Below are 12,280 nucleotides of genomic sequence, written 5' to 3'. Positions count from 1 at the left end.
TGGAGAAGCAAATGGGCACTTCTCCTGTGTGCCCTGGCTGGGAATCGAACCCAGGTCCCCCGCACGCCAGGCCGACGCTCTACCGCTGACCCAACCAGCCAGGGCCTGCTTTACCTTTATTATTTCTTTCCTTCTGCTTGGTTTAGGTTTATTTTGCTCTTCTCTTTCTAGACCTTTAAGGAAAATGCCTAGAATTTAGACTTTTTCTTTCTGATATTAGCATTTAATGTTATCAGTTCCTCTCCGTGTACTACTTGAGCTCTGTTCCACAAATTTTAACGTATTTTCATTCAGTTCAAAATATTTTCTAGTTTTCCTCAAGGCTTCCTCTTTGACCCATAGATTATTTATAAATACAAAATTTTCACGCCTTCTGTGGGTTGGGGATTTCCCTTCAGAGTTGTTGCGGTCCTGTTTGAACTCAGTGTCGCGTGAAATGCAGAGTGGGCCTGGGTGGCTAGAGAGCTCCAGGGACTCTGGCTCTCGTTCTAGAAGGGGGGGTATCTTCTGACACCCAGAGAGAGGGAAGGAATCCCTTCTCTCCTGCTCCTAGCCCCGGGGGCAGCAGCTGGTGTGATTGTGGGAGGGTGTGATCCCCTGGGGCGAGCAGAACCCCCACTCTTCATGGTCTCGGCTCCGGGTGGAGCTGCAGAATGTGCGCAGTGGAGTGGGGTGACGGAAGGCCCGGCTTTCTTGCTGGAGGAACATAAAGGGCAGGCCCAAGACATCCATCAGGAAGTGTCAGGGACACCAGAGAGTGAGGAGCTCAGAAAAGCAACCCCAGGAAGTTGTTTCTGAGCAGGTCTGGCAGCGCTGGCCCGAAACAGTGCACTGAAGCTCTGAGACCTGAGCTGCCACCCCAAGGCCCAGTCTGGCTGGTGGGTGCACACGCACAGGACAGGGTCAGGAGCCCAGGCCAAGAGCTGTGGGGCAGGGGGGAGAGGTCGCCACTCACTGCTGGTGTGGTCTTTGAGTTCCGGCCTTCTTCCCCAACCAGCCTGCTATTTACTCCTCGGAGGCCCCAGATTGCTGCTTTGTGCCTTGTGCGGGCTTTAGGGCTGCGTTCAGTGGCAGAGACAGGCCGTGTGCTCCTGTGCCGCCTCCCAGGACCAGAACCCTCCTGCCTTTAGGATGAACGTGTCACAGCTGGACACTCAGACACGCGCGGCCTCTGCTGTGTCCCCCTCGTCGCCCTGGACCAGGCGTTTGCTGATGGACTGTTTGCTTGGTTTTTCAGGAGACGCCGACCAAAGAGCTGGGACACGGTGGTGCAGAAGCACACGGCCCTGAGCGGAGCAGCCCGGCCCTGGCGGCAGGTGCCCCCTACCTGAGCAGGTGCATCAACTCCGAGAGCTCAACCGATGAAGAAGGTATTTCATTTCACAGACGGGTTAAAAAGAAACAGAATGAGTGCATTGTGAACTGTGTAACTGTGAGGATAACGTCACCTCCTGCTGTAGATGAGCCTGTCACACACGGGGAGCCGCTCCGACACCTGTCAGGCCTGCCTCGCTGTTTGCTGATCTGCAGAGCGCACCTGTGTGTTTGCTTTCTGCTCTTGATCGGGAAAAGATCAAAGGAGAATGATGTCTTGTTTTATACTCGTAGGTGGAGGCTTTGAATGGGATGACGACTTCTCCCCAGACCCTTTTATGTCCAAGACCACGAGTAACCTTCTTGGTTCCAAGCCTTCCCTGCAGACGTCGAAGTACTTCTCCCCGCCGCCGCCGCCCCGGAGCGTGGAGCAGAGCTGGCCGCACACGGCCCCCTGCTCCCGGTTCTCCATTTCCCCTGCCAGCATCGCCAGCTTTTCTCTCACGCACCTCACCGACTCGGACATCGAGCCAGGAGGTGAGCGGTGCTGGGGTGGGGCCGGTCTGGGAGACGCGGCCCACTCGATCTGAATGCGTGTGAACCTGATGCTTTCCTGGCTGGGCAGAGGGTTAAAAATCCTTCCTGAAGCTCTCACCATCTCGAAAGTGTGCTCTCAGGGCCACATTCCCCCCTCCAGGCCCAGCACTCCGCAAGCTCAGTTCTGCCTGCAGGGCTGGGCGGCCTGGGCGGCAGGACTTGCCCTGCATGCGGGCCCCCGGCCCCTCCAGTTCTCTCTCCCCTAGAAAAGCAGCTCTTCCAGAAGCTTATGCTCTTGAGAACCCTCGGCCCTGGTTTTGGGATTGAGCCCAAATGCACCATAGCTTTTTTTAGGAATGTTGATTTTGCCATTAAGCCTTGGTCTTCGTGCGATACCAGCAGGCCTGGGTGGTGGGAGGTCCCAGGCAGGGCACATTTGAAGTCGTATTATCTGAACATATGGACCCTTTTGTCCCCATAACTAGATTGGGAGATAAATGTTAATAGGTACATTTTTTTATTTGAAGTTTACAGATCAAATAATAACTAGGAAATACAAAGAGCTTTTGTTTGTGTTTGTGTGGGGCCTAATTGTGCCGATTAGATAATGCCCATGACCCGACGTTCTGTCAGAGGGGCAGATGTGTGCCGCTCAGAGCCGATTTTCTCCGGTGCCCACAGCCGTGACGCTGACCCAGCGTGGGAGCTGAGCAGATGTGTTTGCGAGCCTGGCATGGCTCGGCAGGCGGCGGGGCCCACAGTGGCGCTGCAGTCCTTCTGCCGCGCAGGTCTGACGCTGTCCCGACTGTTGTTACCTGTGCTAGTCATTTAGAAAACCCAGCTTTGCCCTTGCTCTCTCCTAAACAGGAAGCAGCGAAGATGGAGAAAAAGATTAGCTGGATGCTGACGCACTCTCGGGCCCCAGGCTGCCTCTTTAGGGCAGTCCTGCGCTGCTGGCCGAGCCACGCCGTCCACGTGACGTCTGCTGACACGGGACAGGGAGAAGGACTCAGGAGGCGAAGAGGGAGCCGGCCAGGTGCCCACGGCCGGAGGCCCACCTGGGCGGTGTGGTCCTGTCTGGTGCGGTCTGCTGCCCCAGCAGCTGTGTGCCTGCAGCCGCCCTCAGCCTATGAGGACACTCGGGTCAGGGCGTCTGTGGGGAGGGCGGGCCCTGCTCGGGTGCATGGGGACTGTGGGCTCCTGGTGTTCCTGGTTTCCACGTGGTGTTCTCTGCGCCCACACCTGTGTGTCCCGTCTGTGTACAGGGGCCCAGAGGACGCACGGCAGGACTCAGCACCAGTGAGCCATATTTATTATTGTTAAAGAAATCACTAATTGCTTTCTGTAATTGCACTGTGGATAAATGTTCTAAGAGTCCCTGATATTGTACAGAATCTTAAATTATTCAAGGAAAATAAGGCAGGTCAAGCTGGTGCTACCCACTAGTTTGATTTTTTTTTCTGTTTTATAGTTTGTCTGCTCTGCATGGTACTTGTATAGCTTAAATATTTTGAATGTTATGCAGTCCTTAGAATTGTTGGAGTTGTACATATGGTACTCTTTTGTAAATGACAAATGATTCCGAATGTTAGTGTTTCATGTCCTTATAGGAAATATTTTTGATGAGTCCCAAAAGATTGCTCTTTTGTTGATTGACTGAAACCTGTGGTCCTTCCCTATAAAGTGATTTCCCTGTAGCAGATGAGGCTTCTCTGAGGAGCAGAGGCCTTGCAGCCTCTCTCTCTGATTCTCCCACCCCACCCCCCAATTTTTAAAACCCCTTTTAGTAAAACTCGACAGGTGGTACCCCCCAGAACTCAGTGCGGGTTAGACTGTGCAGCTCCCCTGCCTCTGCCCCCGGGCGCCGAGTGTGGCCCAGAGGGACTGCCCTCCAAGCCAGCAATGCATCCCCTTGATGCCTGCCTGATGTCTAGAAGCACAGACTGCTGTGGCTTCAGTGTCCTTGGAACTCCCTCCTCGGAAAGGAGGGGGCTCGGAGGGAGGAGCTGCCCCACCAGGGCCCTGGCAGCACCGGGCGGAGGGACCGATCCTACATGGAAACGCACAGCCTGGCTGTGAAGCTTTACTAACCCCAGAGCTGGATTTTCCCTCAGCCCCGCTCAGTCATGCCATGGCCAGGGGTGGCTGGTGTCTGCAGCCGAGGAGATGCCCTGCACCCTGCACTGTGAGGAGTGACTGGGGACAGCATCGGGGCCTCTGCGGCTGGCATGGCCTCCTGGTCGGAACCTGGGCGGCCCGGCATGGCCGCGTCCCCAGACGCCGCTGCACCCCTCCGGGTGCACCTGCCCCGACCCTTCCTCCTGCATGAAGCACCAAGTTCTCCCCTTGCTTGGAATGGGGCCCAGCGTATCCAGCACAACTCCATAATGTTGGCAACTCCTTTTCCACAGTCCCTGGGTTCTGCTCTGATGTCGGGCAGTTTCCAGGGGCTAGCGCAGCCTAGCAGCACTGTGCTGAGAGGGTCTCGGCGTGTCCGTCTGAAGCCAGCCTGCAGTCCCCCGCCCCCCGGCGGGCGCTTCCCCAGGGGTGCTCCCCCAGGGGTGCTCCGGAGCCGCAGTGCCTCCCGGGGTCCAGCCCAGGCTGACTGGCCGGGCCCTGGCGGGGGCTGCGTCAGACAAATCATAGAACTCAGTCCTAGGGTGAGATGCAGATGTGTGTACTGGCTAGAGTTTCCCTAGGAAGTTGTGAACTTGATTACCAGTTCTGGTTCACCCCACTAACTTTTTATACTAGCAATAACTTTCCAGAGCAAGAAAATTCGGAACGGAGAAAGAGCCCCCTTTAGCCTCCGCTTGCTGTGAACACGAGCACCACGGGGCAGGGGGCGGGGCGGGGCGGGGGCGGGGGCACTCTTGCGAGCTGGACCCTGTGGTGTGCACTTTGACAAGTTAATGGGTCGTTAGAAGGTGGTTTTGCCAAAATTGCCAAACTCTGAATTTCTTACTGTGGAGACTTCCTGAGTTTTCCGAATTTTTACATCTAACTTCCAACTTGATTTAGAGAGAAATGAGGTGATTATACTAGTTTTTTCAAAACATATAGGTATAAGGGGTTCATATTTAATGACTAAAATTGAGCAGATTCCTAGAATAGATAGTCTTCTTACACAGCCATCCCAGGCTGAATTTGATATTCTGGGGTTGTCCATTTTTCACTATGATAAAGGAGAATTTAACAACGCAATTCTCTTTTAATTTAAGTCTGTATCACTCTCATAATTAATTGCCAAAAAAAAAAGCATTTTATACACTGAGCTGGGGGTGGGGGGTTGGAGTAGTAGATCTTAGTGTGGGGTTGCATGGGAGGGAAGATTTTATATTTATAATAAACACGTGAGTGAACATGTTCTTTGGAAATTTCAAGCAATACACAGGAAATAAATTATGTACATTAAAATTTTCAACCCAGTTTTGAAATGTCAGCATGTGCTTTGTTGTTTTTTAGTTTTGGAGTTTTTTTTACTTGATTAGCAGTAGTGGGATTTCAAACAGCACTTGCTCTAAGTTATGCCATGAAGTGAACCAGTAGATTCTCTAGGTGGTATGTGTGAGGTTTGAAACACCTGGCTGACAACGACAATCTCTGGCCTCCCTCGGCACCGATAATCAGGTTTTAATTAGTCCTAATTTAATGGAGTTTAGGTATTTTAAATCCCATAATAAAAATAAATCTAACCTTCAATTCATTCCTAGCTAGATGTTTTGTGTTACCAAGCGACTCTTTTTTAATTCAGAAAGATAATTGCAGAAGTGCTCCTGGGCTCCTTGTGAAACTTGGACTGTGGTCTGAGGGGGGGGGGGGGGTGTTAAGCCATTCATCTTAAGGGTGAAGAAGGTCAACAACGCTGAGATGATAACAGACATTCATTCATGCTATTTTCAAATGTGCTGGAGACTGTTTCTATAGATAGGAGTTATATTTAAGACAAGTCTTTGTATGTCTTGCTGCCATAAATCATCTTTAAAAAAACCCTTTTCCTTTTAGTATTCTTTCCTGTGGGGTATTAGTAGGGCTGATGACTTGCTGCATGTTGTCCTGAGAGCCCAGGCGTGAGGAAGGCAGCTCCTGGTTTTACTTGACTCAGCTGGTCATCTGAAAATTCCATAAGCAAACCCCAGGTCAGGCTCCAGATGTTGGGCTTCAGGACATTATTAGCCTTGTGAGAAGTATCCTTTAAAATAAGAATGGCTGTACAGGGTTCTTTCAGATCTGAATGTCAAAAACAATATTCCTAAGTTGTGGTGGGGTTGGCTCAAGTTTCGATTATTAAAAAAGACAATGTAGTGCCTGACCTGTGGTGGCGCAGTGGATAAAGCATCGACCTGGAACGCTGAGGTCGCCGATTTGAAACCCCGGGCTTGCCTGGTCAAGGCACATACAGGAATTAATGCTTCCTGTTCCCCCCCCCCCCCATTCTCTCTCTCTTTCTCTTTCCAATCTCTAAGAAAAAAATTGAGTAAATCTTAAAAAAATTTTAGTGTATAAATTCTTAAGGATGTGTTGACAGTATTGAATTACCAACAACCTGTTATTTGAATGGCTTGAACATGCCTCAGTTCAAGTTCGCACAAGCCTAGATAGGTCTTAGTGATGGACCTGTGTATCCACTGTTCAGTTCCGTCCACAGAGGAGGACCCAAGGAGCAGTCACACCTGTGAAGTTTCCCTGTTTACTTTAACACAGTCATAAGAGTTACATTCACGGTAATGTAACAGTTAATGAACTCTCCGTTTAAATGGTGTACATTTTTAAATTGTAAGATTTTTACTGTATATTGATGCATAGTGTGATTCAATAAATTGCTTGTAATTTAAAAAATATTTAATATTCGAAATAAATATAGTTATATATTTATAAATTCTGTTGCTGTGCTTATTTTGTGTTTTTAAAGACTTTTATTTTATTTATTTTGAGAGAGGCAGGGAGAGGGAGAGACCAGAACATCAAGCTGGTCCTGCATATGCTCTGACCGAGGAATTGAACCAGCCACCGCCGTGCTCCAGGAGGACTCTCCAACCAGCCAAGCTGTCCTGCCAGGGCTTAATTTTTATTGATTTATAGAAAGAGAGAGGGGTAGGGGAAGGGAAAGATTTGCTGTTCCACTCAGCTGTGCATTTTTATTTATTTTTTTTGCTTCCCTTGTGTGCCCTGACCAGGGATTGAACCTGCAATGTTGGACACTCTTAACCGAGTGAGCTAACCAGCCAGGGCTTAAAGATTTTATTTATAGAGAGAGGATAGAGAGAAGGGTGGGGGTGGGAAAGATCAACTGTAGTTGCTTCTATGTGCCTTGACCTGACAAGCCCGAGGCTTCAAACCGGCAACCTCAGCATTCTGAGTTGATGCTTTATCCACTGCGCCACCCCAGGTCAGGCTCTTCTGTCTTTTTAACACTAAAGTCCAGGGTGGGTGGCCTGGCACCACCCTGGTCTCCCGATGCCCTTTTCCATGACAAGTCTAAATCCCCAAGCTCCTGAGAACACAAAAGATTGTAGAGTCACTGGAAAACCAAACTTTTATGTAATCTTTGTGCTGCTAGAAGTGTTATCTGTAATCCGAAAACTTCGCACTTGAGTTCCAGAAGCATTTTAATTCCTGAAGTCCAGCATCAAATGAGCTCTAAGCCAAGAGGCTAATCAGCTCAAAACCAGCCTTTTCTATGCCCTGAGCGACCCCGTCCCCCAGTGCCCTGTCCTTGCCCTTCCGGTCCGAGCTGCCAAGAGCCTAACAGGCTCTTACCAAGACTAACCATGCCTGGCCCCAACTCAGGTTACAGGGGCTCCCTCTTCGATCCTCAGGGAGTCGACGGAGACCTGTGAACCCCCGCTTCAGAGATGCCCCTGGTCCTGCGGGACACAGTGACGGGAGCCCAGACGTAGGTGCCGCGGACCGCGGGGTCTCACTGCGCCCCAGGTGCGGCCTATCAGCCCTCAGGAACCCCTGAGCCAGATGCTTTTAACACCCTTTATTGTGCCTGGAAACGGCGAGGAAACGGGCAGATCGCGATGAAGTCAAGCACGTAGGTGGCGGGGCGGGTGTGAGCCGAAGCTGCCTGCTGCCCCTGGAGACCTAAAACCAGTGATTTCTTTCCCAGTGACTTGGACGCAGGCGGTCACCCGGGTGCACCTAGACCCGCGCCTGCGGTGCAGCGGGTGCGGCTATCCTAAAGCCCCCCCCCGGCGCTGCCCGGTCCGCCGGAACAAGGGTTACCGGTTCGGGACGTGGCCGCTGCCGCTTTAAGAAACAATTCTCCTTCCTGGCTGGCCCCGTGTTCCGAGCCTTAACCCCGATGTCAGGTGCGGTGCGTGGGCTTCCTTCCCGCGCAGAAGGGCTCGCAGGAAGGCCCGCGTCTCCCTCGCGGCGGCTCGGGCTCCGCCGGGCAGACGGCTGCCCACGGGGGCGCGGCCCGGCTGGGGTCCGCAGGTGCGCCCCGCCCCCACGGACGCCGGTCCCACCCCGGCCCCGCCCCGCGGGCTCATTTACATGTGGCCGCGGCCCCGCCTGGGGCTGCTAAAGCGACGTGTCCTTGTCCCCCGTGGGCAGCCCTGGCGCGTGCGACCACGGATCGCCAGGTAATGGGTCTGGGGTTCGGGGGAGGGGGGTACCGCAGAGCCCGGGGTCGGGACCAGGTGGGGTCAGGGGAGAAACCTGGCTGACAGGTCTGGGGTTTGTCTCTCCGACTGGGACCATCCACGGTTGAGCTTCGGGGGCTGCTGCAGGCTCTGGCCACTGTCAGCCTCTGCTGACCCATATCCACGGCAGTTTTGTCTCAATGTTGTCCCTACATGGCACGTCCAGCGGGGCGGCACGGTCAGTGCGGTGGCCGGAATGGGCGCCAGTCCAACAGGGCAAACAGAGGGGCTGACCTGGGGCTAGGATGGGACTGCATCCCCGGATGGCCGGAGCAAAGTGTCCAAGGCCACCTGAGCTCAGGAGGCACTCGGTGTGGGGGCGGTGAGAAGCATGGCGCCAGACAAAAGTCCCGCGGTCAGAACACCTCAGCCAGAGGGAGGGGGATGTTCTGCGGCGTCAGCAGGAGATCAGACTGTGCGGGGGAGGTGTGCAGGGGGCAGCCCCGGGCTCTGTGCGTCAGTGGGAAGCACCCTGGGGGTCACTGTGCACCAAGCGGTCCCCTGCCATTGGGCAGGGCGGAGGCTCTCTTGGGTAGCTGCCTTGAGTGTCCACCGGCCTGTTGAGTGACCGCGGGGTGGCCTGTGTTCTGGATTTCAGCTCCAAGGACCCCCCTCAGAGCCGCCACGCCCTGGGACGACCAGTCTGAAATCATGAAGACCAAGAACCGGCCCTCCAGGCGCCGGGTGCCTCCACAGAACACAGAGGCCACCCCGGGGGATCAGACCCCCGACAGGCCCCAGCCGGGCTCTGGGGCCCAGCTGGCCAAAGGCCTGAGAAGCAGGACTGCGCGGGCACAGGAGGCACGGGCGGAGAGTGGGCGCCGGCGGCCGGGGTTATCCCGGTCGGCCGGCTGGCGGGAGAGCAGCGTTCAGCGGCGGCTGGAGAGCAACGAGCGCGAGCGGCAGCGCATGCACACGCTGAACAACGCCTTCCAGGCGCTGCGGGAGGTCATCCCCCACGTGCGGGCCGACAAGAAGCTCTCCAAGATCGAGACCCTCACGCTGGCCAAAAACTACATCAAGTCGCTGACGGCCACCATCCTGACCATGTCCAGCGGTCGTCTCCCGGGCTTGGACGGGCCGAGCCCTAAGCTCTACCAGCACTACCAGCAGCAGCAGACAGCCGCGGGCGGAGCGCTGGGTGCCACTGAGGCCCAGCCTGAGGGCCACCTGCAGAAGTACTCCACACAGATCCACAGCTTCCGAGAGGGCTCCTAGCGTCTGGCCCTGGTCCCACCAAGAGCCCCAGACTGGTGGTGACACCCCACGTGGACATGGCCCCAGTGGCTTCATTTCCCCTGAACACTCAGCTGCCTTTCTGGACCACGTCCTGGCCCCCAAGGTACAAAACCTGGCGGAGGCCCTGATGGCCCTGGGCAGCATGAGGCCCAGACCTCTGTGTAGGTCCCATGACCAGGCAGGAGTTGACAAGCTTTTATAACTAAATTCTCTTTACTCCTGACTCCCTCCTGAGGCAAGGGAGATTCCAGGAAAAGGTGTCCCTGGTAAGTTTCCCCAGTTCCTCCTAAGACCCAGGCCCAGGAAGAGACCTCCTCCAACCTGCATCAGAGCCTCCTCCTCTGGGGATGCACGGAGCGAACAAAGCTCACGGCCACTCCGGGACTGTGGCTGAGCTGAGATGGTAGACGTGTCTATCATTCAGCATCTGGCAGATAGAAATCCTAGTCAGATGACTTCAGATGAATTCGAAAGGGACCTTTAGAGGTCCCGGAGGGGCTGGGGGCTATTATCCGGCTTCCTCTTGTGTTGGGTGCCCCTGACCGTGGAGGGACTGAGCTGGGTGGGTCAGAGGGCCTGCGGCCTGGTGCTGAGGAGGCTGCAGACAGAACGAGGAGAGAGGACCCGAGGCTCTGGTTCCCCTGAGTAGCTGGGACTCTTGGCCCTGGCCTTTCAGGGAAAGGCTCTAAAGGTCCCCAGGCCTCCGTTAGGGTCCCACCCGGGTTTGCTGCTCACTGTCATAGCCGTCACTGACTGGATGGTCTGACAGGGCTTTAGGATGTGGGGCCCTATGGGGCTCTCGGCCGGGAAGGGTCTACGGTGGCAAGAGCTCCCCTCCCCCTCCCGGTGCCCTTCCACAGAGCAGGCCTGGCATCTTGGCAGGTCTCCGCAGCCTTGGGCCAAGCAAGCTTCCTTCTGCTGTGTTCCTGCCCCGCTGGCTTCGACAGGCTCGGCGACTTTGCTCTCAACTAGCTGGCCTCTCCCTCCCTCCCTTGTCCCTCTGCCCACAGCCAATGTGGGGAGGGGACAGGGCCCGTGGCAGCCTCAGGCAGAAACTATGGTGACAGGGGCTGTGGTGAGGGTACAGTCGGCCTGGCACATGGGGCTCGGTGCCCTGTACCCACAGCTTTCCCAGAGGTCCTACTGGGCATTGTGCGTGGGCGATGACCTGGACTGGGAGTGGGGCTGTCACAGCCGCGGGCTGTTCCTCTGTGGCCTCACCGTCTCGACCATGATGGTCCCGGGCCCAGCCATCTCATGTGTGTCTGGGCCGTGTGTCAGCCCTGGTGCCATCAGGACAGCAGGTGGCACCCCTTGGAACAGCCATTCGCCCCTTCAGTCCTAACTTACCTGGTCAGATGCTGGTGGGGCCCTCCCTGGGCCCCAGGGCAGACCCCTCTGGAAAGTGGCCCTGGGAGGCCTGGTGCGGTCCCAGCCCCACCGTCTGAGCTGTCCTTCAGCATGGGTCAGGCGGGGGCCCCAGGTGCTTAGGGACAGCCCCTCAGGCATGGCCACTCTGGAAGGTTAGTAGTGGTCAGGACAACCCACCAATGGGAGCTGAGGTTGAGAACAGCTCAAGACGGAACTCATGCGACCCCTGCTTGGGTGGCCTCCTGACTGAGCACAGAAAGGTGAGGCCCACACACCTGGTGGCTCTTGTTCTGGCTGAGCCAAGGCCGGAGCAGGGCGCAGCCATGTCCCTGAACTTGCTGAGTGAACCAAAACACTGAGCAAAAAGCACAGCAGAGGCTCTGGCCAGAGGCCACGCCCAGTGACCAGAGGTGGCAGGAGTGCCTGGTGGTCACCACGTGGTAGGTGACAGCCGTGGGGGCTCCTTCTCTCTCGGACTTGCACCTGCACCTCCTCTGCTTTGGCCCAGATGTCCAGTAATCTTTCACCCAGGGCTGGAGGGCTTCTGCTTGTCCTGTGGCCACATCATGAAGGACCCTTGGAGGCCTCAGTCTCTCTCTCAGGATGTTAGGTATGGGGAGCGCGGCGCGGGGAAGGTCTGTGACAGGCTGGGGAGGCCTGCTGCTGCTGAGTCTGCTCCCTCGACTCACGTCTTGAACCCCAAGCCCAGTGGGACTTTTCTGTCCTTCAAGGAGTCCTAATGTCAGAGTCCCTCAGGGGCCCTGAGCCCGGATTGCCGGGCCCCCGCCTGGGGCCACGGACCGGCCAGCAGACCAGATCTCCGAGGGAGCTCCCACGGTGGCAGAGATCCCATCCGGAGAGCAGAGAAACCAGAGCGGCAACTTCTCTGTCCGGGAAAACCTCCCTGGGACTGAATGGCCAGTGCCCCAGCTGTGATGGTGGTGAAAATGTTTCTTAAATGACCCAAATTTGCTTTTTATTTTTCCTAATGGCCCCTTTCAAAGTACTCATGAAATCAGATGCCATGTCACAAAATGAAAATAAAAGATTCCACAGCAGGCAGTTGCTACTTTTGCCCCATGCACTCTAGCAGGGGGAACTGCACGTTTCAATCATAATGTAGCAAAAAAAAAAAAAAAAAAAAAGGTCTGGTCATCTACACTCCG

The 12,280-nt window shown here is 55.2% G+C and overlaps 2 protein-coding genes across 3 annotated transcripts in view; both read left to right on the top strand.

Annotated features, from left to right (window-relative positions):
• Nucleotides 1-6,722, top strand: part of LMTK2 (lemur tyrosine kinase 2) — a 73,303-nt gene extending 66,581 nt beyond the window's left edge. For both annotated transcript variants that reach the window (XM_066342291.1, XM_066342289.1), the window contains exons 12-14: nucleotides 1,238-1,370; nucleotides 1,609-1,851; nucleotides 2,719-6,722. In XM_066342291.1, the coding sequence (XP_066198388.1) occupies nucleotides 1,238-1,370; nucleotides 1,609-1,851; nucleotides 2,719-2,747 (405 nt within the window). In that variant the 3' untranslated portion in view covers nucleotides 2,748-6,722. The remainder of the gene's footprint in view (nucleotides 1-1,237; nucleotides 1,371-1,608; nucleotides 1,852-2,718) is intronic.
• A 1,641-nt stretch (nucleotides 6,723-8,363) lies between these two features.
• On the top strand, nucleotides 8,364-12,197 carry BHLHA15 (basic helix-loop-helix family member a15). Its single transcript, XM_066343035.1, has 2 exons — nucleotides 8,364-8,444; nucleotides 9,103-12,197. Exon 2 carries the CDS (start codon nucleotides 9,156-9,158, stop codon nucleotides 9,720-9,722), a length of 567 nt encoding a protein of 188 aa, XP_066199132.1. The 5' UTR covers nucleotides 8,364-8,444; nucleotides 9,103-9,155; the 3' UTR covers nucleotides 9,723-12,197.
• Nucleotides 12,198-12,280: the final 83 nt, after the last annotated feature.

Source organism: Saccopteryx leptura, chromosome 6 (assembly GCF_036850995.1).
Source record: "Saccopteryx leptura isolate mSacLep1 chromosome 6, mSacLep1_pri_phased_curated, whole genome shotgun sequence".
NCBI lineage: Eukaryota > Metazoa > Chordata > Mammalia > Chiroptera > Emballonuridae > Saccopteryx > Saccopteryx leptura.
This window is presented reverse-complemented; position numbering and strand designations above follow the sequence as displayed.